General features: G+C 41.0%; 2 protein-coding genes and 1 long non-coding RNA gene across 8 annotated transcripts in view; 2 read left to right on the top strand and 1 right to left on the bottom strand.

Moving 5' to 3' along the window:
* LOC106040788 (uncharacterized) overlaps nucleotides 1-7920 on the bottom strand; it is an 88840-nt gene extending 80920 nt beyond the window's left edge. Inside the window, exons 1-4 of one of the 2 annotated variants that reach the window (XR_010825322.1) lie at nucleotides 7436-7920; nucleotides 5083-5201; nucleotides 4471-4614; nucleotides 32-145 (exon numbers count right to left, since the gene is read on the bottom strand). This is a non-coding gene — a long non-coding RNA (uncharacterized lncRNA). The remainder of the gene's footprint in view (nucleotides 1-31; nucleotides 146-4470; nucleotides 4615-5082; nucleotides 5202-7435) is intronic. The other variant, XR_010825323.1, reaches the window with a different exon arrangement.
* Nucleotides 7921-8016: 96 nt separating this feature from the next.
* MRGBP (MRG domain binding protein) lies at nucleotides 8017-12454 on the top strand. The gene is made up of 5 exons (XM_048074771.2): nucleotides 8017-8278; nucleotides 8758-8879; nucleotides 9443-9524; nucleotides 10314-10388; nucleotides 11190-12454. Exons 1-5 carry the CDS (start codon nucleotides 8032-8034, stop codon nucleotides 11378-11380), a joined length of 717 nt encoding a protein of 238 aa, XP_047930728.2. The 5' UTR covers nucleotides 8017-8031; the 3' UTR covers nucleotides 11381-12454.
* Nucleotides 12455-12606: 152 nt separating this feature from the next.
* OGFR (opioid growth factor receptor) lies at nucleotides 12607-24422 on the top strand. 5 transcript variants are annotated; one of them, XM_048074743.2, is made up of 9 exons: nucleotides 12607-12933; nucleotides 14814-14867; nucleotides 17277-17324; nucleotides 18026-18088; nucleotides 18392-18476; nucleotides 18841-18919; nucleotides 19420-19486; nucleotides 19760-19908; nucleotides 20942-24422. In XM_048074743.2, the coding sequence occupies exons 1-9, from the start codon at nucleotides 12715-12717 to the stop codon at nucleotides 22308-22310; spliced, it is 2133 nt and encodes a 710-aa protein (XP_047930700.2). In that variant the 5' UTR covers nucleotides 12607-12714; the 3' UTR covers nucleotides 22311-24422. The 5 variants fall into 5 exon arrangements, with proteins under 5 accessions (XP_047930700.2, XP_047930701.2, XP_047930702.2 ...); XM_048074745.2 differs by lacking the exon at nucleotides 14814-14867 and adding an exon at nucleotides 17014-17083 and having other exon boundaries at nucleotides 12728-12933; XM_048074744.2 differs by lacking the exon at nucleotides 14814-14867 and having other exon boundaries at nucleotides 12610-12933.
* Nucleotides 24423-24515: the final 93 nt, after the last annotated feature.

Genomic DNA, 24515 nt, shown 5'->3' with positions numbered 1-24515 from the left:
ATAAGAGCAAGAGATATTTGATTACTCTTACCTGAACTGGAGGATGAGTCAGGAGCACCAGGATGTGTAGGTGGGATCCAAAGCCAGCCTAAGCATTGTATGCACCTGAGTATCAGTCTCCCATGCCTCACATTATTGTTCCGATCTATAAAGAAACAGTTAGTGAGCTTTTAAAAGTATGCCCCCCACACACACATTGTAAAATCAAAGAGGTATTTTCTTTATAAATTTCTCACATAGCTAAACAATGAAGTTACCTACTATGAAAGAAAGTGGGGCCTTCCTACCATTTAGAAAATTGCTTAAATGTGATACTTTACCTCTGATATTGTGTCAAGGAGCATGAAACCAGCATGAATGGCTGAGGCAATTGAGAAATCCTAAATAGGAGAAGAAGCTCTGTCTCCTTCCAAAAAGCTTACTGTCGCAGCTTGCTGGGAAAAGCTGTCAAATGTGCTAACTGGCTTTGTCGCTAACATGATTATGCAAAGTAGATGATAGTAATAGTGCTACCCTGCCATCACTTACAATGGCATCTGCTCTCTTTCAATTGTATGTAATTTTCATTGAATTTAGGTCCGTCAGGTTGCTCTGCCATAGAACTCGTGTGAAAATGAGATCCTTATTCTAAGCAACTGATGCAGTTGAAGGAACATGAAGTGTTAAGACTGCTATCCATTATGCAAAGGAAGGAAGATTATTCCAAAAATGCAGAAAGATAAAATGGATTTAAATGTGCAAGTTTTCAGATACTTCCATTCCTGACAAAAACTGAGGCTATTCTAAAGAAGAGGTCTGTAAATCACAGCTGGCCTCAGAATATCCTAACGTATGTGTTCAGATGGGAATTATGATATATATATTACATCAGGCTTACAGACCTGACCCAGCAAAAAAGTGAATTTGGTATGAATCTGAGTTGGAGTTTGGAGTTAATGCTCATTGCTGCTAGTTTTAAATAGCTAGGTATCCCCTACCTCAAAATAAATAATTGGTAAAACAGGACCACTATCCATTTGAAGAGGGACAGTCCTCACAGCAAAGCAGTTGAGCACATTAGTCAAGTCAGCATTTATCAATCCACTACAAATCCTTCCAAGATCAAGGACAGAGTTTAATTACGTAGTGCTTCTTGTAGTAGGTAACAGTGCAGAAGCTGGTAATCGAAATCTGGGGAGTGAAGTAGAAAACTACCGATCCAGTGAACAGGCTTGTGCAGTTAAGTCTCTCATGAAGGTAACATGCATAATTTGTCAAACTTCTTAAGCAATAGCTTATTGGCATCATTGACTCTTACATCAACTTATATCATCTGTGTACAGTTTATAAAATCACTGAGTTCTTGTATACAAGCAGCAATGCATTGCAGTAAAGTTCTGATTTTGCCCGCTGAATCAAAAAAACAAAAATTTGGTAAGTGTATCACCCCATAACAAAAAGAATTGCATGAATTATTACCATGCTAATATTGGTAGTGGTATCTTTTCCTTTTACAGTGTTGCCAGCAAATTAGGTTATTCTATAATGAAACACATTTTTACAATGGATGCAAAGGTATTAAAAGAAAGAACTTCTCCAAAAGGCCAAGTGGGCTTATGTGAATCAATGCAGACTAAGAAGTTCTGAACTCTGTTCAAGTATAGATCACAAACAAATTGTGTTTGAATGCCACCTCTGTGTTATTACAGATACTAGAAATATTCTGGAAGCACTGTGAGCTAATCAGCAGTTTCTGCTTAGGAGGAGGTGCAGAAGAAAGAATCTATAGGTTAAAATTGCAAGCAAGACGCTCATTCTGTAAACACAGGCCAAAGTGGTAGAAGGGGTATGAAACAGAAAGGAAAAAAAAAAAGAAGTAATGTTCTTTTAGTGAAGGCACTGCAGAATATGTCCCTCTAGTAACTTTTATGCATGCTGGCAGAAAGGGCTAGAAACAGGATAGAAGTATAGAAGTAAGCCTGCATTTTACTCTCTAGTAAGAATGCTAGGTACGGCTATCACCAGCAGGAAAAACAAGGTAGACTGCCTTAAAACAGAGAAATCCCCCATGTCATGGGTAGCTGGTCACCCAAGGTCTTCCAGCCTTAGGAGATGCTGTGGCATCACAGGCACGTAGAGCCTGTGATAGCTTCAGGTTTGTTCTACAAATGACAACCGGAGAACAAATCGGATGACAGACTATCTTGGCTTTGAAAGATGGGATCTAAAACTGAACTCCTTGTATTTAAGTAATATTTTCATACAGCGATTATCAATCATGACAATGTTGTCTGCAGCTTTTCTTTAAACCTGTTTATTTATTTGAGTTTTTTTTCCCTTCCTGAGATGCCCCAGGCATGCACATGGTGTAAACTGACATTACATTGGCTGTGAAGATGGAAACGCTTCCATGCTTCAAATCTAATCCAAGTACTTTAAACTATTGCTATGGTTTCTCTGGCATTTCTGTGCTGTTTTAGAAGGAAAGACTGGCTTTGAAATATGTGCTGTAAATTACAACAACAAAAAAGTAGGAGTTGCAGGCCTGCAATATAGTAACCAACTGTCTTGTGTCTCCCCTTATAGACATCTCCTTAGCTACAAAATAAGCAGGTACCAGAATACAGTCCATAAGAAATTCCACCTTTGTTGGTATCAATGGACTTTTTTTCCCCCTTGACTAACACTTAAGTGTATCCTTTGCAGCTGGTCTGTTTTAGGATTCATAAAAGACAGGTGGATAATTGAAAATGGTGAATGCCTAAACTCAGACTTTAGGCAATTCCAAGTGAAGCTTCTGATCCAGAACAGTAGCGTCTGTCTGCTTGAAAGCATGTTCTGACCTATGTTAAGAGCATCTCCTACCAACAGAAGGAATCCAATTCCTTCTGCATATGATGGACTTCACTCCATGCCCAGTGATGAATCTGGTTCAACAGGTAAGCTCCATCACTGGAAATGTTGATTCAGCAAGCATTCCCTTCTGTGAGCAGCTGTATTCTTTGTGCATGAGGATAAACCAAGATTTATACAGCTCTGGTTTGGTTGTGTAAATCTAACACAGGCTTGAAATTTTGGAATTGAAACAGAAATGTTTGTAAAACAAAATAGGAGAGAGGAGAGGCTTGTTTTCCATGACTAATGGGGAACAAAGATACTACTACCAGCAGTTTGTGTACTCTCTTGTTTCTGACACGCTGGATCTAGAGACATATTTCTACACATCAGACACATTCAGACTTTCTTTGACAAACTGACTCGTCCTGAATGGTGCTACTGACATTACCATTGCAAACCAAATTTCAAACTAACCCACAGTTTCCACAGATTTCTGTAACGATTGCCTGGCCTGCTACAGCTGCAGTTTGTTCCTAATATGTTATTGTTTGCCAAAACATACGATCCATTCCAGGAAGCAATCTTAAACATCACCCAGACGTTGTAACCTAACAGATGCTGCTGCAGGGTATGTGTGAATAACCTCAAGTATTCGAAGTTGAAATGCAAAAAAGGGCCCTAGCATAATCCTCTAAATCCCTGACTTGAATATTTCCATCAAGGTTTGTATGTGCTTAAAGGAGTACATGTACTTTGTGAAAATCTGCTGCCACCCTCCGCCACAGTGTAAGGCTGAGAAGGAAGTGCTGTTGTCATTTCATTGCGAGCCAGTCAGGTTCAGTGCTTGCCTGCTGCCCTTCTGAAGAATTTCCTTATGTTTATGCAAACTCGTTTTTTTATTTTAAAAGTAGCATTTTTGTTTTGAAAGACGAGTAAGAAATAAAGCCTCAGAGAAGAAAACGATGATCTGAACAATCCCGATCACAACAATGCAACTGTCAAGAAAGCAAATCTCTTGTAAATTTATACGGACCAGATGGGTCAGTGTGAGTTTAGTTGGGCAGACAATTTAGGCACTACCAGTAAAAATCACCTTCAATAAGGCATGCAGTGAAGTCTTCTCATGTTGGCTTGGGACAGCCAGGCATTCATGAACGGATTCTTATTCTCACCTGGAATTGGCTCACTAAATTCATTTGTTCTTTTTTATGTTCCTTTGTAAGCCTGGGACATGATGTATTTATTAAACTTAAAAATCAGTAAGATGACTTTTCCTTCCCCATTCCCCACTCTGCTCTGTGATGTTTTGAAGCGTAACAGCAGCACTAATGAATGCCTTTGTGCATGCTTAGAAACAATTATTTGCACTGTTTTCAATTTATTTTTCTAAGGCTTGCCATCTGATGCCCATCTAATATGTAGCCTCACTCTGCTGGGAGAATGAGCACATCAGATCACAAGGGAAAAGTTCAGCTGAAGAACATATGTCTCAGCAAACAGAATGTATCCTCCTGCTTCCCTCTTTTTTAATGCTTCCCCCCCCATCTTATTTTGAATCAAATGCTATATTTTTGCCCCTGTAAGAAGCCAGGCAGGCCCGGTCTGAGAGTGTACTCCCTGTTCGAGATTCCTGTCTGAAACAATCAAACACACCTTTTTGCTAGGAACTTGGATAGCTGGAAGAAAGCTGGGGAGTGTCTCCTTGCCTCTTGACTGGAAGAAGCAGCGCTGCTCCACAGGGCTGTGTGATAGGACTCTATCAATGCAGAGACTTCTCATCTTTTTTGGTTCTTCCTCCTTGACAGATTTCATGGGAGAAAAACAGATCTATTTCAAACTACCATCACTGATTTATTAAAAGATGTGTAAAAGGATCAAGTTCCAACTCCCTGTCCAGCTCTGTTAAAGCAAAATTTGCCACAGATTTCAAACTGAAATGACAGATTTTGAAGGTACAGATAAAGCTTATAAATCAGATCAGAATTCTTTTCCAGAGGTCCTCATCAGTCAGAAAGGATATGATATTTGGAGATACTGAAATATGTCAAGGCACCGAGATTACTTATCTTGTAGGAGGGTTTACTGACCTCAGACCAATTTGGTGCAGGACTGGACCCCAAAAGCATGTATTTCTGCATGTAAAAACCATGTGTGCAATGCAAATGGCATAATACTGTAGATACCTTCCCACTCTGTCAACAATTAAAAACAGCTATGGCTAGTGACACACTCAGCATTAGACAACAGTGACTTCTAAGCACGTACCTCAGCTTTAGCAGTGAGTCCTGTCCATGGTCTGGAGCAAAATGCAACATTTCTGCTCCTCGGTTTCTGTAGAATAAAGCTGGTAATGCTCTTTAAAGGTCTCAGGAGGTTTCATTCACCTATGTGAGAAAAACTCCTTAGATTCTATACTAAAGATGTAGTAAAAACAGCTAGCAAAGGTTAAGTAACTGGTTTTAATGCAAAACTATGCAGATGATATTCATTTTATAAATGTTCATGTGACATACCAAAAATTACCAAGTATTCTGAATGAAGTTTTTATTTTGTTACAGGCTCTAACACATGGTGTTCCAAATTAATGACAGAAATAGTTGTAACCATATTGCTTATCCCAGAAATCTGATGCTTCTAGAAAGACTGTCAAAAGCTAGGCGTATTTCTCACTTGTTCAGGCTTCAATGTCTTAAGAAACAGCAGATCGTCTCTCTGGGGGGACACAACGTGATCCAGCAAAGGGCTGAGTGCCTTTAGTTGACATAATACTCAGCCATGTTTCTAAGGCTGAGAACAGCCAAAACCATGGGAAGAAAAGGAGAAAAACTAAATTGTGCATGTCTCATATTGCTGATACCTAATTTAAAAGAAAAGTAAGATTTAAACCTGAATAAGAGGAGGGTAAAATTGTTAGAATCTGAAAAATCTGTTCAATTAGAGGAAAAGAATCATCTAAAATATAAAAAGAGAAAAATTTAACTTTGGTCTTAATCCATGTAGTGGCTGTTTGTGGCATAATTATATGCTTCCATATGTTTCCTAGAGGCATTGTAAGAAAAAAGGAAATTTAGATGCAGGCAAATGTAATTATTTGTGATTGAAAGAAAATACCAACCAATTTATGCATATACTCTTCCTGTTGAATTAACATTATTCTGCTGAATTAGATTATTTTCATATGCTATTGTACTTTCAGAGGTAGCCATATGTTTTTCACATTCGGTTTCACATGCTACTTTTTTTAATCATCAGAACTTAATGACATAAAAATTGCTATCTGAGTCGACACAGTTATTCCCTCTTGATGATAGTCTTTAAGTAGAAGCATGATGTGACAGATGAGAGTGCTGAAGCTCTGTGTTTCACACAGACTTATAAATAAAATTAAAAAAAATCTTCCTGCAAAACTCTGAAAACTATTCTATGGGGAAATAATTTTTCTACTCTGTAATTTATTTGCTTTTCTTTCTTCCTTCATTTTTCTAAGCCTAGAAACCTGTATGAAAACAGGAATTTAGTTGTTCAGGAACTCATTTACTCCTGCTGTGCAGTCATCACAGGAAATCATAACCATCTCTTTTGATAGTAGATTAAGACTAGGTAGCAGCATAGACCAAATAAACATAGGAAGCTTAAACAGGTCTGAGAGCCTTATTGGATTTAAGGCTGGATTTAATGGAAAAAGTATGCGGATTTGTATTCAAGATCAGCAAATTCTAGTCGATACGTAATTTTTGCTCAAAATGAGGAAACTACTGTGAAGCCTAAGCTGTGTAAAGGCAGATTTATCACAACCTGGACATAGGTACAAAGCTAATGGCAGGCAGAAAAAATATTTCTGGAGAATCCTGTACTCTTGATGTGAAAAGCCATTCCTGCAAGATCTCTGTCACTCTTAACTGAGCTCTCACAGAAACAGTCATTCTTGGAGAATTTCAACAATATTTAAACCAGACTGGAGTGAGAGATTCTTCTCCATTTTGAGAGAGAAGCCTGAACCCAGGTAGAAACCAGAATTTGTATTCAGGCATTCATATCCAGCATCCTTACCACCAAACTTTCCAAGGCAGCACACGCGATGCTTTGGGTTTAACTCATTTCAAGTGTTTGCTTAATGTTAATCTGTTTGAGGTATGAGCAACACATCAGGCCCCAAAGAATGACATGCATTAGTTAATTGAGTATCAACTATACAGAAAGATTTCAATTTCAGAAAATTGCATTTTTGCCTTCCCACTTTTTATTATTTGGACAATTTGCATGAAGATAATGTCTTTTTGCCTGCGAGTTTCTGCCCCCATGGTTTTATTATTCACTTAGAACAAAACAGTTGTTCTTTACGTTTGATGTCATTGTCATTTGCCACTGAAATCATTTTAATGTCACCAAAAGGATTACAATTTCAAGTGAGGAGTGAGCAATTGCACACCTGATCACCTGAGCAACGATGCCTGTATCCCCAATAATGCCTAACGGGTCCAAAAATCAATCAAACAACCAAAAAACGTACTATGGAGAGAATGAGACATTCTTTTTCTTCCCAAGTTAAACATTTTTAATGCCTTAAACAACAGACAAAGCAGGTTCTGCGTTTTTTCAGCTCCTAAGGCATAGTTACCTGTTCTGCATCTGACAGGCTCACACAAAACGACACTGCTGTAACAACGACGGGCATTTTGGTGGGCTGAAGCACCTTTCCCCAGAGAAATCTCCCATTTTGGTAGCAGCTTTGCTCCCGAGGATGGTGATCACTGGGGTGGCCGAGGCCTTGCTGGAGGCAGGGCCAAGACCCAGGCTCTCTGGGCTCCCCCTTCCCCCTTGGGCTATCCCCAGCAGCAGCTCCCTGGGCTGGTAAAGTTTGGAGCCTCTCACTGCACCTCTGGCTTCTCCTGAGCTTCACTCAAGTAAATGTGAAGTAAAAGCGATACCACTGCGTTAGGGTTACTTCGCGCCCTAAAGCAAAACCCCTCAGGGTGTTCGCCCCTCAGAGGAAGAGCTGCGTGCCTTGCCTGCTCCTCCGGCTCTGCGCGTCCACCACTGACCCAAAACCCCCCAAAAACTCCCCCCTGCTCCACTAAAAGCCCCGAACCGGGGCACTTCCCTCCTACCCCAGCCGGCCTCCGTTCCTCCCTCCGGCCGGCAGGAGCCGCTGCGGGCGGCAGGCGCCGGGGGAACGGCAGGGGGCGCCGGGGGCCCGGCCGCTGCGGCGCGGCCATGGGGGAGGCGGAGGGCGGCTCGGCCGCCGCTGTGGAGAAGCCGCCGCTGCCCGCGGCCGGCCCGGGGGCCGCCGCCGCCGTCGCCGCCGCCGCTGCCGCCGTCGCGGCCGCCGCCGCCGCGGCTGCCGCAGCCCCGGAGCCCGGCGTGCCGCCGGCGGCAGCGGCGGCGGAGGAGGCGGTGGTGGTTTGGAGCCCCGAAGTGGAGGTTTGCCTCTTCCACGCCATGCTGGGCCACAAGCCCGTAGGTGAGAGCTAGGCCGCGGTGGAGCCGCGGCCTCGAGTAGCGGCGGTGGCCGGGGAGGAGAGGCAGGCGGCGGGGACGGGCGGGGGGCGTGTGAGGGATCCCCCTGGGGGTGTCACGGCCCCGGCCGCGCCGCTGTGCTGCCCCTAGCGGCCTCTCGGGTCTGCTGCCGAGCCAGCCTGCCCTTCCCGGCCTTGGTGCCCCGTTTTCTTTCGGTTGTTTTTTCACACAGCTTCACTAAAAGTTCTGGCCGCGTGTGGAAGCGGTACCAAGTGAGGCATTCTCAGCCCCTCCTCAGATAGCACCTGTAATGCAGGGTGAAAAAACAGCCGGGCTGGGCTGTCCACGTTACCTTTTCTGTGTGATTTCCCTATAATGACAGGATATATGGTTGGTTGGTTGGTTTTTTTTGGTGTATTTTTTTAATTCTGTGGCACAAATAAGATTACTAGTAGCGTTAATCGCACTGAATTCTCACCTCAGGTGTGAATCGCCATTTCCACATGATTTGTATCCGAGATAAGTTCAGTCAGAATATCGGACGGCAGATTTCTTCCAAAGTGATTTGGGACCATCTGAGCACCATGTATGACATGCAGGCTCTTGTGAGTATGAAAGATGGATGCAGGCACGCTCGTACTTCCTGTCGTTCAGGGGTTTTGATAGGCCCTAATCACTGGACCTGACCAAACCCTCATGTTACTGAGAATTACATGTTACAGTGAGATGATGAAGTTTTTCTTGTATAAGAGTGTGTTAGGTGGAAAGCAATAAAGCATAAAGTGTCTTTTTTTTTTTTCCCCCCTATACTGTGTTCTGACTTTTAGGTGTTTGTTTTTTTTTTTATTGCCAAAATGCTGATCCAGCAAACGTTTACACAGGTACTTAAGTACCAAACAGGGAGGTATATGTGTTTTTATTAACAATTTGTCAGGATCAGTTTACAGAAATGATCTCTAATGATTATGGTCAGGAGTCATGATCTCAATTATCTTGACCTTAGTAATCAGTTTGACATCAGGAGCATCCTGATTCTCTAGTGTCTCAATATCTTGTTAAGAATTATTTAGCTACTAATTGCACTTAAAATAGTTTGGGATTGCATTTCTAAATCCAGATTATTTATTTTACCAAAATCATTCATAAAAATCTTTCTTTTCTTTCTAAGCATGAATCTGAGATTCTTCCATTCCCTAACATAGAGAAGAATTTTGTTCTTCCTGATGAACTGATTCAAGAAGTGAGAGAAGGTAAGATGTGATAGCAATCTCTTACTTTCTGTTCTTCTAATCTCATTTTAGAACAAGTAGTTTAATGGAACTCACAAAAAAGAACTTAACATGCCAATACATGGCTATTCGTTCATTCTGGTGTATTAGGTGTATAGATGAAAAAGAGGTATTGAACAGATACAAAGATATCTCTTGAATTTTTAATCTGCTGACAGAAGAAAACTATCAGGGAAAGGATCACACTGCCTGTGTGGTTCATATTCCCCACCTATATTTTGATTCTCCACTGTAGGAGATAGGCTAGTAGGTAAGATAGGCCTTTGGTTAGATTCCATACAATATTTCTCATATTCTTAAATATAATATAAATGGGATGTTAATATGGCACAAACAGCTTCTGTTTATACCATTTAGATTCAAATTCTCTTTCTGGGTGTTGGCAAAGATATTTTAAACTACAATGAAATGCTTCTCAATTACTAGGTGTAATAAACTTTATACTAAAAATGCAGTAGAGAATCATATCTAAGAATTGCAATATGTTTTGCCTAGTTAGCATTTTACTTTGTTCCTATTACTAATTTCAGTGGAACTTTTTTGCTGTGTGACATGCGCCTTGCTCTTAGTATGGTTGGACTGTTAGCTACATTTCTCTGTCATGGGACTGAAGAACATTTCTAAATTAATGCTGAATGTTGAACTGAATATTTGTATACATTGTGCACATATGCTGAGGCTACTAATCCAGAAAACCTACATATGGTTCCTCAAAATGATCTAACCATTGCTTACTGATCATTCCTGTAGGAAAAGTAATGATTGAAGAAGAAGTGAAAGAGGAAATCAAAGAAGAAATGGAAACACATGCAGGTCCAGAAGAAGGTAAATTTGTATCTCTCTACTGTGTAGTATGAGAAAAAACAACTATAAAAAAACAACTCTGAAAGAAGGTTAAGCCCAGTTTTAGCGAACATAAGTAATCTGTGATAGAATCTCATGAGAGAAATTACTCTCTATAAATCAAAAAACCAAAAGGTTACAAGACCGTATGCTTAACTGGGAAGGAAGGCGAAGTGGTTGGTTTTTTTTCTTTTTTTTCCATTTTATTTGCATTGTCTTGTTCCTTTTAAATGAAGCTTATTTTCTTAAGATTTTGAGTAGAATGAAGTCAAACATGAACAGTAGCGATCCTGCTATTACCGTAACAGACCAAGCCAACTGTTAACTATGTATTTTCATAAAGTTTACATCGGAGAAAAAGTGGTGTTTTAAGAGTAGGTGTAATAAAAGATCTAAAAATGCATTTTAAAGGTATATTAAATTTCGCATTCTGGATGTTCAGGCATGCTTGGTATCTATAATACCAAATGTAATTACCATTGCTGATTATAAATTTCATAGATTGGTCCTATGTTGTGTAAATGTTACTATTTAGTATTTTAATTTTAAGTACTGTTTTATTTCACTTTTAGCCTCTCAGTATACATGCCTGTCTTTAAAGCAAATAATAAAAACACGCTGTGCCTTTTGAAAAAGTGAGAATAATACTTAAAGTGTCCTTAAATATGCTAAGAATTGATTGGCTTGAAAAGTTTTATGTAATATAAAGAAATTGGATAATCAGTTCTTGTTTACCTGTGTGTATAAGTCTGATCTCAAATCATTACTTTGATCCTATTTCAGTTTTTGCACCCTCTGGAAGTTTAGGAAAAACAACTGAAAAGCCAAGCAGCAAAGAGAAAGAGAAAACTTCATCAGATTCTGGGTCCAAAGAAGGATCTGATAAAAGGAAGCGCAACAGAGTCACTGAAAAGGTCTTAAATGCAAACAGTAATCCTTCTAGTCCAAGTGCTGCAAAACGACGCAGAACATAAAGCTGTGAAAAGCAGAAGAAATTAACGATGGAACATTTAAAAACAAATAGCAGGATAGTCATTACGTCAACTTTTTCAGAAAGGAGGAGATATCTGAGCCAGGTACTCGAAGAATCTGCACACTGGCTTTATGCATACAAGACTTTGCCTGTCTTTCCTGATTTGTTTGCTGGTTGGCACTGAGTAGCCGAGCAATGGCTACCTTCTCAGGGCGTTCAGGAAGGAAGCTGGCAGCATTTAGTGGTTTGTGTGTTCGTAACAGTTGCTGTGTTTGCATTTCCAACCAGAAGCACACACTGTGTCGGCGTAGTTCATGAAACAAGTGTTCGTCATAACACAGAGCCTCAATTCATGAGAAGTACAGGTTATTTCTGTAACTTTTGAATTGCTTGGTTTTTGCCTTTTTTTTATTGTTGTGAATATCACAGGCCCTCTACGGGCAACGTTGTTTGGCTGTTTTAATTTATGCAAACATAGCGCTTGTATCAAATGTCTGAATTTGTTGGTTCACTAAAACTAAAATACTTTTAAATACAGACAACTACTGTGTTGAAGTATTCTTTCACACTGTTTGCTGGAGAAATGTCAACTTTTACCTTTAGCGATGTAACTATTTTCCATTTTTACGATTTTATATACTGTAAGTAAAGAGAAAATGATAATGCCTGTAGAGAGAATAATTAAGAAGCGTCCTAAATAAAACATCCAGCGGCATCACATGGTTTTGAAAGGGATCAGCTGAACTGTGCCTAAACTTGGGGGTGTTGCTTCATCCATTTGTACTACAGTAGTATAAAACTGGGGGGTTTGTACTTTGTTATTTATTTTTAAAGCTGTTTTATTAAATGTTAAGTGGAATTGGTGTTGCAAAGCATTAACCCTGTTCTACAATTTAAATTTTTGCTGACATTGTAATGCTTACCTTTCATATGCCAGAACACTATGATTGAAGATAGTAATTTTGAGTGGTGAAAAGATGGACCGCGGCCAACAAAGACACGTGACCAGGCCGAAATATTACCGAATTTGTTCCACCGCATTACCTGTTAGTTAATAAAAGGAATTCTTTCTTAATCTGTCCGCATTGCTTGCGCGCTGAGGAGCCCAGCACCCACGAGCTTACATTTCACCTAATGGCGAGCTGGGGTCCCGCCCCCGCGGTGCCGCCGGCTGTGAGGGGCAGGGCCGGGGCGGGCGCTAGAATCGCGATTCCTCCTCCTCTTCCTCCTCCTCCTCCTCTTTTTCTTCCTCCTCCTCCTCTTCGTCCCCCACGTGCTCGGCTTTGTGCCGGCCCCGCCGCCCCTTTCGCTTTCCCTTTCCCCGCCCCGCTCCCCATGGCGGCCCGGCTCAGCCGCAGGCCGGAGGAGGCCGAGGTAGGGGCTGAGGCGCGCTCATGGCAGTACGACTCCACCTGGGAGGAGGACGACGACGACGAGGAGGAGGAAGAAGAGAAGGAGGAGGAGAAAAAGGAGGAAGAGAAGAAGGAGGAGGCTGGCGATGAAGACCGGCTGGAGGATGCGGAGGAGCCGGCGAGGGGCTCCCGGCAGGCCCAGGTGGGTCCCGGCGGGCCTGGGGGGGTCGGTGGGTGCCACAGGGGGGGGCTTGGAGGCCTCAGCCCGCGGCCTCCCGCGGCCCCGGCCCCTCACAGCCCTTCCCTGCACCTGCCGAGCCCTCCCGCCGGGGGTTTTGGGCCCTTTTCTCCTTACGATTCTAATTTCCAGTCAGCAACTGGAGCAGCTTAAACGGCTTGTAGGGAGCCAAAGGTGGTTTGGGTTGTGGTTGCTGTTCTGGCGCTGGTCACTGGCTTTTAATTGTCCTGGTGAAACAAATCTTCAGCCCCCCAAAAGACAGCCCGTTTGGAAATGAACTCTGCGGGGAAAGGTTGTGAAGGCAGAGGTGTGCTGGGGCTCTGTAGCTGCTTCGGTTTCAGTAGGCTGCGATGTGCTGGGTTCTCGTGTTTTTCACCACTGTTCCCTGCGATCTGGGTGCTTTATGTCATGCATACAAGTTCTCTGTCCTGTTTTGTGCCAGCCGGCTTACTGCACTTCAGATGGACGCTGGTTTTGACTTTCGGACATCTGTGTTTTTCAGCAGCTCTTTGGTTTTAATCGTTTTTGTTAGTATCCTAATTTTTTTGCAGGGCCTTTGCCTACACACTTTCATGCCATCAAGAGCCATCGCATCTGTTCACTTACAAAAATGAACTGTAAGATTTTATTTCTTGTAGCCATTTTTTTTTTCCTATGGAGCATATAATAGAGCAACTCTGAAAATGGAAAAGATTTCGCTGGTGTTCTAAAAACTGCAGGTATGCGTGCAGTTATGATGAAAGTGCTGCAAAGTGTGAACACTCATTGCCTTAAAATAGTGTTAATTTAGTGTAAAAAGAACTCGTTGATTTTAACTAAAGTTCCTAAATTTAGCATCAGTGTTCTGAGTGTCATCAACTTCTGCAACATTGCTTTGCAAATGCAAAACTGGTTGTTCTCTGTTTTTCTCAGTTGAAACCCCTTACTGTTCATTAATGTAACTCCTCCCCTTTCAGGGAAAGCGAAACTAGTCTTTTACTTTAGTTTCATTTCAGTAAATTGTTCTCAGAATAGAAATAGGCAGATAAAGCTGTCTAGTTAATACACTGTTAATGGAGTTTAATACTGAACTTTAATATTTTTTTATAAAAAGTGAATAAAATAATCTCATTTAAAAAACTAATCTGTGCAACATAGTATTCCAAACACCGGTGACTTCATACCGTAACATGCCCTCTATACTTTGCAAACAAAACAAAAATGTTAATGCAGATGTATGTGTACATTTTCATGGGACTTACTGCAGGGAACATAGTTAGGCCTTAGCTATGTATGCAGATCTGTGAAAGGTCACAGATATTTCAGACGGAATAGCTGTAGTACTGCAGAGAAAATCCTTGCTTGTTTCTTTAAGTGACTTGTATTGTTTGATGGCACACTGTCAATTTCCCTTTGTTCATGGTTAAAGCTCCAGTTTTGTGTAAAAGTTCTAAAACCTCATAACATGCCTCAAACTTTTAGATTATCCTTTTTGAATGTGTTTGTTGTTCAGATTTTTTTTTTCCTAGAGCAACTTCTGGACTGTGACAACAGTAAAAAGCAAGGACCATTTTTTTCACTCCAGTGAGTGGACTTTTCAAACTTTGCCTTATGAAGAAGGATGTTGTCCCTGAGACTTACGGAGTATTGTTCTGCATCTTTAAAGAGGAGTTCTTCCTTCAGTGGTGAATGTGTAATCACCTTTATCTTTCAGTGCCTGATTTCTTTTTTTTAAGGGGAGTGAGACTGAGTACAAAAATACCTATCAGTTATGCATTTACAACCTGCCTAAGGCATGAATCAGTTTCCAACATAAGTTCCAACTTCTGCTTGTATTACACTAATTCTAATTCTTCTCCCCTCAGTCTAGCTGGTATGCTATACTCAAGAAGCTACTAAACTGTTTTTTCAATAAGGAGGTTAGAATTTTTTATTATTATTTTCACTACACACTTTCAAAGCCTTCTTCAAACTTTACTTCTGTGTTTGCATGTCACTCGCGTCTCTGCAAATACTCCAGATTTGCAATCTGAAATTCCTGCAAGTGCATCATTTCAGCTCTCTCGTGTTCCAGTGCTTTTAGCTTCTTCTAAGAGAAGCGTAGAAAATCTTGGGGTTTGTGCTCATTTTAAAAGTTTCCTTAGTCTGCTGTAGTGCACGGGGTTCATGCTCCATTGCTCAGAGCCATGTAACAAGCCCTGTAGTTCTGCCTTCTCCTACCTCTCCACCAACAAAAGGCTTCAATTGCTCCTCAAGGATTCTGTCTTCTTTCTTGTTCGTCTTGTTGATACTCTGCGTGTTCTTTCATCCCCTTCTGTTGGAGTTAGTTTCCATTTTCCAGCCAAATACTGTCCATGTTACCCTCTCTAGCTTTGTTCTCTGCTTTCCTCATACTCTTCACAAAGCAGTACACATTCTGATTGATGCGTGGCATTGCTGGAGAGGGAAACCTACCTAAAATTGCTTGACAGAGTTGTGAGAAATAAGGAAGTTTTGATTTATGCATACAAGTTTGTCTTGCACTTCAGTTTGTCTCCCTAATCTGGAAAGAAAGGGAAGGTTATGTTTCTGTGTGGCTTGAATTGAAGCTTATAGAGACCCATGGAGACACCTCCATGGACAGATGAGGGAGTAAAGAGAGGAAAAACTCAGACATCTTGTTCTTTCTATTGCTGTGCTCCAGCCTGCTTTCTTCCTGGATCTTCTTTCTAAACCAAGTTAGATAGAAGTAACACAATTGTGTAAGGTGCTGTTTCTGTATCTGTGCTTATTCTTCAGCAAACCACTCCTTTCTCAAAATTGGAGGCAGTTGATTGTCTTTCCCAGCTAACTGTGTTAAGGGACGTTATTTTAAACTCTTAAGCATAAAGAATGTCTGTAAATTGATTCCCCTGTAATTGGTAGTAAAGTTCTCATTAATTTCACATGTATCAGGATTTCATCTGTGGATTTCAAAACTTACAATTAAAAGCATTGAATTTCAAAGTGCTAAATCCTAGTTTGTGCTTACATCTTGAACAAAAGAATAATACTGACGTTCTGGCTGAGCATATTTCTCAGTCTCAGGTTTGCAGCTGCATGTTTTTTTGTTTTTTTTTTTCCAAGCATTAACTGTGTAGCAGAGCTTTTAATAGTTATGTGCATTTCTAACCATTGTATTGCCAGAATAGATCACGGGGATGGGCACCAGTGCATGGATTGCTAATCTTGCGTGGGCCGTGTGGCTTTGGGAAATTTACTGCAATGTAGACAGGCGTTATTTTAAGACATCACGGGTTATTACATATTTTTTTTAAAAAAGTGTTTTTTAAACTCTTGTCACCAAAATATGGGGGAATCATAGCGTGTAAATGTACATTTTAAATGTAACTTTAAAAATTCTCTGTTGATGACCTCCCTCTATAGATAAAGCTTTGATCTCTCTACTGCTGTGCATGCTTCATAAATTTTAACAATCAACAGGTCTGTTGAAGGGATGACTTCGTTACAAGGAGGTGTTACAAAATCTAATCCTGTTCGTGCATTAATTAATGGAACCAGTTATCAGTGTTCGCTGTTCAATAGAAAGTGATTTTCTTTTTCACTTTTCTCTAGGCAAAGGAGGTTAAGAAGTATCCAATGAAGTTTAAAAAATAACTCAGGAGATAATTGGCTGCTTTTTTCTGCTAAGTTTCTTAAAACACTGATTTTGCAAGATTGTGCGCAGCATATCCCTGTTTCACAAAGACTGCTCCTGTTGTTGGCTGGTGCTGAACTCTAACTCTGGTGTGCTCTGCATTGGCAGGATACTTCTGTTCACAAGCAGCCTCGTTCATTTTGATAGTTCTGCCCTGACATTTCAGAATGCTTTTCAGTGGTTTTTCATGGTTTGAGACCAGATGGTTCAGCACGTAGCAAGACTAAATCTGTATTGCTGATGAATTGTAACAAAATCTGAAGTAATCCACTGAAGTATACATACACACACATAATTCAGTTAAAACGTATGTTAAGTGATGTCATGCTTGCAACTTTTACTTCCACAAAGTTCAGAGGAAGAAAGGAAGCTGTTCTTTGTGATTTCAGTGTAAATGCTACAACTGAACGGAATCCAGCATATCTGTGTAGTGAGGAGAACCTGATACCTAATTGTCAGGTGAATGTGGCTCTGCAATTTTTTTCTATAGGAATTTCAATTATGAATCATGCGAATTCAGCTGTAACTAGGTAAATGTGTCACTTGGCAACTAATAGGAATCATGTGAATTACTGCTGTGGGTATCTTCATCTGGTATATATTTATTTATTTGGTTTCAATATGTTTCCTACTAAATGCTTTCTCTTTGTAGGAGCAAAGAAAATTAAATTTGTCACCGTTGTCTCAGATGGGTTTTCAGGTAGGCGTGGCATAAAGTTTTGTTACTTGGAGAGATGAGCAGTAATGAAGATGATTGTTATGGGAATAAAATAAATCCGTGATGTGACCATGTGGCTCTATTATTGTTCACTGTCTAAATCAGGATGATGTCATATCAGCAAGGCTGTTCTAGATTAGGAAGCAAAGATGAAGAAAGTTTCACTTTAATAGCGTCTAGAGGAAAAAAGAGTCTTGAATGATCTTTCTGTGTCTTAAATTCAACAATTTGAAGCACGATCTGTCGTGACTAAGGTATATAGTGACTCAGAGACAAACAGATAAAGGTTTTTAAAAGATGAACTAAAACCTGAGTTAACAAACAAAATGAGATTTTATCATTCAGGGACTTTCCAGCTAATTCTGACCGTTTCTGTAGGAAAACCTGCCTGGGATAAAAGATAACCGTAAAACACGAAGACCCTGATTAATAAGACTGGAAATACAAACAAATATTTTGGTTCAAGGAGATGGTGTTAACATCTTGTAATCCTAAATTACATTCAGGAATACAGGGGAACAACTACAGTAGAAACTGGCTGTTCTTGGGGTGCTGGGACGGCAGAATGGAGGGTGCAGGGGAGGAGCATGCGTGAGAGATGCTGAGTTCAGTTTTTTTTCCTTTTTTTTTTTTTTCCAGAAGACAACTTTATTCTGGGTGTCTGATTTGTCACTTTTCTCTAGTTCTCAGGCAGGCGCAACTGGGATGCAGCAAGAGACTTGCAGAGATACAGGCATCGTTACCCGGTATGGACTAAATGATAACGCACCTCTCTTGTGGCTCTTCCTCATTGCACGCTAAGTTTAGGAACATGTTCTAGGTTTGAGGACACCCATTTATCTTTACATTGACAGGCTCAGACCTTTAAAGGATTAGCTTGTGAGGGGGAAGGGATAATGTGCATGTGGGTGCATCAGAAACAAGCTGTTATTTCCCAAAACATTTCAAGGATTTAGCCTGTGCTGGGAACACGAGGGAAGGAAAGTAAGGAGAAGTGTTGAAGTGGGTACTGCATTTTAAAACAATTGATTTCTTGTTCTCATCTCCAGGGTTTGATAGAATCAGAAAATGAGGAGGAAGAACAAATGTGGAACTTGAGCTTTTACAAAAATGAAATTTCTTTTTTGCCTCAGGGTGAGTACCTTGCTTGATGACTGCTCAGTGCAGTTCTACTGCAACTGTTTAAGTTGGTGGAAGATTAGTGTGATCCATGTGGGACAACTATTAAAAAAAAAAAAAACACACATGCGCACACACACCAAAAAAAAATTTCCCCTAAAAATGTTTTTGTTGCTGCTGTATGTTCCTTAATTTTTGTTTGCTGGTAGAATACTAGTTGGTTTTTTTCCTGACTTCTCAGGATAGTTGTCTAGTAGAGAAGCTAATGTCTGTATACTAATGCCTGGCTATGGATTATAGATCACCTTGGATGACTGGCTAACTTTTAATTTTCATTTGGTGTTATTTCTTCTTGCCTCACTTTTTTTTTTCTCTTCAGGTTTGCATATTGAAACTCTGCTTGAATTGTGGTGGGACAACTTTGAAGTTCTGGAAGAAAACCATTCGTACATACAGTGGTAAAGTGCCTGCATGAATATAATGCCTTTTTTAAGTCAGTTGTATATGCATTGCTGAATTTGGCTTCGCAATAGACAAAGAGCTACTCTTGAGCTCTTGACTGAGACTTGTCAGGTTGTGGGTATTATTTTTATTTTTTTTTTTAATTTTTTTTCCAAATTCTTTTGGAAGCAGTGCTCTGGAAATCCTGAAGACAGATTTCCAGTGCAGCTGTGGCAATAGATCTCAGTTGTGAATGGTGTTCTGACATACTGCAGAACAAAATATGGCAGTGAGAGATGCAAATAAGGAAAGTATGTTGTTGCGACCTGTGTGTACAATTATTTTATGGAATGGATTTGTCACGTAGTGAAGTACTTTCATGTCCATAAGTATATGAGCTCTCCAAGAGGCACCTGTGATAGCGCAATTATTGGAAAGATTTGAGTTTTAACAAAGTGGGTTCCCTGGGCTGGGTGTCATCTTTGCTCATCTAGGCCGAAAACTTTTTTCCTCTTAGGCTATTCCCTTTACGTGAACGTGGGATGAACTGGCGTGCCAAACCACTAACGCTTCAAGAAATTGAGGTATTTAAAGCTTTTTAAAGAATTTTCCCTAAATGACTTGTATTTGAAGTCTAGCTTTTTTTTTTTTCCTTTGCTTCCTTGGGGAGCTAATGTGAACAGGGCTTGCTCAAGTGCTGTTAAGCAATTGTCTGTCTTGTGTCTGTCTGCCAGTTGCTAGCATCAAATGAAATGATGAGTGATATAATTAATCTGCGTTTAAAATTCAAATGCCACTTAATGATGCAGGTAATTAGAGAGTTACAGCTTGTACTCATTGGTTTCCCTTGTTTTCAGGCTTTTAAGAAGTCCAGGGAAGTCATGGAAAGGTTTATACGCGCTTATCAGCTCATGTTGAGATTTTATGGAATAATTCTGACTAACCAGGAGACTGGAGAACTCGAGAGAGCAGAGAATTGGGCTGAAAGATTTCAAAACTTGAACTGGTGAGTCTGTTTATACTACTTGTCATTTACTACAGTCATGCACTTTTTTGAGAAGAAAAAAAAAAGTCAAAGTCAATAAAATCTTCAACCCTTGACGAACAGAGGCTTTTGTTGATATGAAAGCTAGCTAGTTAACGTATACTTAACTTGTCTCGGCCTATGACTGTATGTTGTCACACTCTGTCACTTGATAAAGATGCAAATACAGTAAGTAAACCAGGTGAGACTGATTTTTCTTCTGTATTCGGTGCAGCTGTTAACAGCAGGTGATTTTCTTGTTGGTTTCTTAAAGGATGAAATCCAGGTTTGGAGATGCTGATATTTGTTCTGCAAGTACTTGTTTCTGCTTAAAATATAGATTTAAACACTACTAAAAGAATTTTAAAGGTAGTAAAGGTTCCTTTGTGTTCTGCATTTAAGCTACAAAATAAGAATGTATCCATACGCTTCCCTGATTGTTTATAAAGCTGCCTTAAGCTGTGTGAAAGGCTTTGAATTCTTGGTTGAAAAGTGCTCTGCAAATCATTGGTAATGTTATGTTATTGCAGGTCTTATCATAGAGGTAGTATTAACCTTTAACACCACTGAAGATACTGGAATATTAAAGCCTAAAAGGACTGGGTCTTGAATCTCTGGCAGCATCTTTACTTGGCTGTGTTCTTAAACTTCTGTATAGTCTTACCCTGTAGATCGCTGTCAGGGACAGGATATTGGGCTGCATGGGCTTGTCTGTCTGACCCAATATGGGAGCGTTTATCTACTCCTGGATGATGCAGAAAGTCAAAACACTTCCGAGCAGTTGAGGCATTTATTCCAAGCAATCGCAGAAGGGCTAGAAAGGTACTGTTGAAGGTAGACAGCTGCAACAGATGCATTAAAATTAAGCCAGGCTGTACTCCCATCTGCACTGTGAAGTAGCCTCTTACGGATCCCTGTCAACAGCACACAAAGCATTCTGCAGGTACCCCAGAGGCTCGTTATGACTCGAGGCTTGTAAGGCTGTCACTTAACTTTGCTCATCTGTTTGTCTCAGGTTTAGCCACAACAATTTGCGGATCACTCGCATTCTGAAGTGCCTGGGGGAGATGGGATATGAACACTATCAAGTGCACTTGGTAAAGTTTTTCCTAACTGAAACTCTTGTTAAGGAGACGTTACCAAATGTCAAGAGAAGTGCCTTGGATTACTTTCTATTCACTGTCAGAAGCAAGCAGAAGAGAAGGGAACTAGTGCACTATGCTTGGCAACACTACAAACCTCAAAGGAGCTTTGTATGGGGGCCGCATGACAAACTCTCAAAGTACAGACCCCGCTCTGCCAAGTCACAGCTGCACCAAACTGTTGGAAGTAAACAGGAAGAACCTGGTAGAAAATGTGATGATTCTGTGGAAAAGGGTCAGAACCCATCTCTAGAGGAAGAACAGCAAGCTGGAGGTGCTGCAGACTTGTGGCCTAAAGCGAACGAAGAGGACACGAGAGAGAGGTTGAGTGAGTGTGTTTCAGAGGGAGGAGATGGTGAAGATGAGAAGGAAGCTTTGTTTACCCAGCAGGAAGAGAATGATTTCAGCAGTAAGGCTGAAGCGCAGGGTACGGCAGAGAATGATTGTGCAAAGGAGAGCAAGAAGAGAAAACTGGATGCAAATATGGCAGACAATATAAAGAGTGGATCATTGAAAAGCCCTCCTGATATTGAGAAAATTTCCCGTAATCTGGGTGAATGTGCACTTGATGCAGAAATCTCCCCCTCAAGTTCCCTCTTACAAACAGAAGAGGGCCAGGAAACGCTGAAAGAAAACGATGTGAACACCAAAGACTTAACAGTGCCGGAGACTGCTGATGCCACCGTAAAACGGAGGAAAGTTGATAAAAGAACACAAAAAAACAGAACATTCAACTTGGCCATAAACCTGAACATGGGGCTGCCTGCCCGCAGTGCCCAGTTGCATCCACCTGCTTCAAACGCAAAGGCTGAAGAGGAAAAAGTTGGTGAGAAAAAAACAACTGTGGAGGAGATGGGTGAGAAGGATGGGGGTGACACAAACAGTGGGGCTCTGAGCTGCCCAGCTGGTTCCATGCTTCCTAAGACTAGCTGGACGTCTCCATTAAGTGACGGCTTGAAGTCAGGTGCAGATCAAGTCACAGCAAAGAGTGACCAGCACCACTGTGACAGCATGCTCCTGGAAAGGAAAAGTGAGGCAGATGGGATAGAACAGCATAAAAGGGCAGAAAACGCAAGTGAAGAAGAGGAATCAAAAGCCACGAGCAAGAAACAAGTTCCAGGGAGTCTTGAACAGAATATGGCATCCACTTGTCCTGAACAAAATGGTGCTGAGCTTGCAATACAGAAAACTGATAGCTCTGAGCATGCAGCAGAACCTGATGAAGAACAGGTGGCAGAGTGAGACCGGCATAGCAAACACTTGAGCAAGCAGAGATGACATTGCCCTAACTGCTGGGAGCCAGCTTTAGTGATCTGTACACCACAGGTGCATGGAAAAATAAACTTTGTTTGGACTGATCCAGGCTAGACCCTGTGTCACTTTCACCCTTCCACACTTTTTTTATAAGTCATCTGTAGTGATCTCATTGAGAACGAGCTCTTGGTTACCCCGAACAGGAAAACTTTAAGTGAGTCGTCATCCTAAACAGGCTGCATCCTGTTCCTGTTTTTTATCTGATGTTCAGAACTATCGTGGAGCAACAGGGATTTTTGCACTTTGCTTTGGTTCTGGTGTGTCCCTTTTCAAAGAAGAGGGAAATAAATCTGATTCCTTGCTTGAACTAGAAAAGTATTTATTAAACACACAAAATTTATTGTAAGATAGGCATGCCTGATTTGCCAGACCTTTGTGTTTCTATTTCTGTTCGTATTACCATGGAACTTCTTTATCATTTTGCATCATGTCGGAGTGTAGTTGCCTTTCCTCCCCTAAGAAAATAGGTTTGAGTTCAGACTGGGATAAAACGTACGGCCATAATGTGTCTCTGACCAGTATTAACCTGCGTGTCCAGATACTGTTCTCCAGGGTGCAGAAACATTGGGTAACTGTTCCTTTTATCCTCAGCAGAAGTTGCTTCTTAGTGCTCCTTAGATTTGCTAAGAATACAAATGGTCTGGTTTCTAAGAGAAACCTTCAGGCTTTGTGTAAAGCTGACTGGAGCTCTTCTTCCCCATCTTTTTCCACCACCTTCAGGAGCTTGATAGTCTTCCACAGCTATTTATGTCCGCTGCTAGTTCAAAGGTCTTTCTTCCTCGATTGCTAAACAGAATAAATACTTTTTGTCACTGCATCTCTTCAGATTTTGATGTTGCTTTGAGATGGCCTCCGGGGCTACCTTTCCTGCAGGCCTGCTGAACGCAGCTAGCTGTCTCAAATCTCAGCTGCTTCCTAGTTGTGGCAGGATCGTTCTACCATTAATGATCAGCATGTCAGACAGCGAGGGCACGTTCGAGTGCAGCGTGTCTGCTAACCACTTGGGGCTTTGTTGTGGGCCGCTTAATTGAAGCTTTAATTGGTGGGGGTACGCTTGTCTGCTTCATTCATTTACAGCCCTTAAGAATTTACTTTCAGCCCTTGCCAGCTCCTTGCCTGCCTTAATGTTACTGTTACTGACTCTCTGCTAGCTGTTCTGCCTGACTTGTACAGGATTCAACCAAGTCTGAAGGAGCACTGAACAATTTAGCACTTTTGCTCCGTGAGGTTTACAACAGAGGACATGTTTCATGAAGCAGAGGAAACATTTTCAACAGCCAGAAGGTCTGGACTCGCTGTTTGCTCAGATTGTTTGTTTTAGTTTTGGGGTTTTCAGGTGCTGTTTGTTTTGTGTAGGGGATGGCTAGAGGCTTGCTTGCCTCATCAGAGAGCAGATGCAGTAGCCTGTGCAATGTCAATGTCTTTCCTCTCTCTGCTACAGCTCTTCAGAAATTCATCTTTCAAGGAATTTGATCTGTGATTGGCCTTCCCAGACTGTAGGCCCCGGTGCAGCATGCCACATCCATGCGTGTGGGGATAAAAAGTCTGCAAGCTTTTTATTTAATGCTCATGGTCACACACATGCTGGAAAAAGGCTTTAATGTTTTTTAAATAACTTTCTTTCTTATGAAAAGATGGTGTTAAATTGCCAATAAGAATACAGTTAAATGCAGATATAAATACTTGAAGATGTGGAGTGAAAATTCTTTAATAAAAGATAAGTAAAAAATTGTTAATCATGGCTTTTGTACAGATTTATAGTAATTTTGTTATTTAATGAAGTTTTCATTGTGAACACATGCTCAGTCGGGGCATAGCTCGTAAATCCGGTGTGGTGATATGCAGTTTCTTTTGTATTTAATGGGGTTTCACTGTGAGCCCTAGTCTGGAGTGCTCAAAACGAGCTGTTCCCTACTGTGGCCAGTTCAGAGTTTCGGCTGTATGTGTTTGCAGCGAGTTCACGGGCTGTATTCTCCAGCACTCGGAGCTGTATGACAGTGTTACCATTAATGTCACCTATTAAAGCATGACTTCAATGCATACCAGTTTCCTTACGTTTTTTCATCCCTGAGGGCAGGACATGGCCGTGTACCTGGTCTGCCAGCCTCCCCTGTAGCCATCTGCTGCTGCTGG

The sequence above is a fragment of the Anser cygnoides genome, chromosome 16 (genome assembly GCF_040182565.1).
Source record: "Anser cygnoides isolate HZ-2024a breed goose chromosome 16, Taihu_goose_T2T_genome, whole genome shotgun sequence".
NCBI classification, from domain to species: Eukaryota; Metazoa; Chordata; class Aves; order Anseriformes; family Anatidae; genus Anser; species Anser cygnoides.
The sequence above is the reverse complement of the archived record's forward strand: the minus strand, read 5'-3'. Positions and strand labels throughout refer to the sequence as shown.

What these genes read in the sequence shown, in the direction of transcription:
- MRGBP (XM_048074771.2), top strand. Translation starts at nt 8,032, where the DNA reads ATGGGGGAGGCGGAGGGCGGCTCGGCCGCCGCTGTGGAGAAGCCGCCG. An exon ending in GATTCAAGAAGTGAGAGAAG is followed by an intron (nt 9,525 to 10,313) that starts GTAAGATGTGAT and finishes TCATTCCTGTAG; the next exon opens with GAAAAGTAATGATTGAAGAA. An exon ending in ACATGCAGGTCCAGAAGAAG is followed by an intron (nt 10,389 to 11,189) that starts GTAAATTTGTAT and finishes ATCCTATTTCAG; the next exon opens with TTTTTGCACCCTCTGGAAGT.
- OGFR (XM_048074743.2), top strand. Translation starts at nt 12,715, where the DNA reads ATGGCGGCCCGGCTCAGCCGCAGGCCGGAGGAGGCCGAGGTAGGGGCT. An exon ending in ACTGTTTTTTCAATAAGGAG is followed by an intron (nt 14,868 to 17,276) that starts GTTAGAATTTTT and finishes TTCTCTTTGTAG; the next exon opens with GAGCAAAGAAAATTAAATTT. An exon ending in GATACAGGCATCGTTACCCG is followed by an intron (nt 18,089 to 18,391) that starts GTATGGACTAAA and finishes TCTCATCTCCAG; the next exon opens with GGTTTGATAGAATCAGAAAA.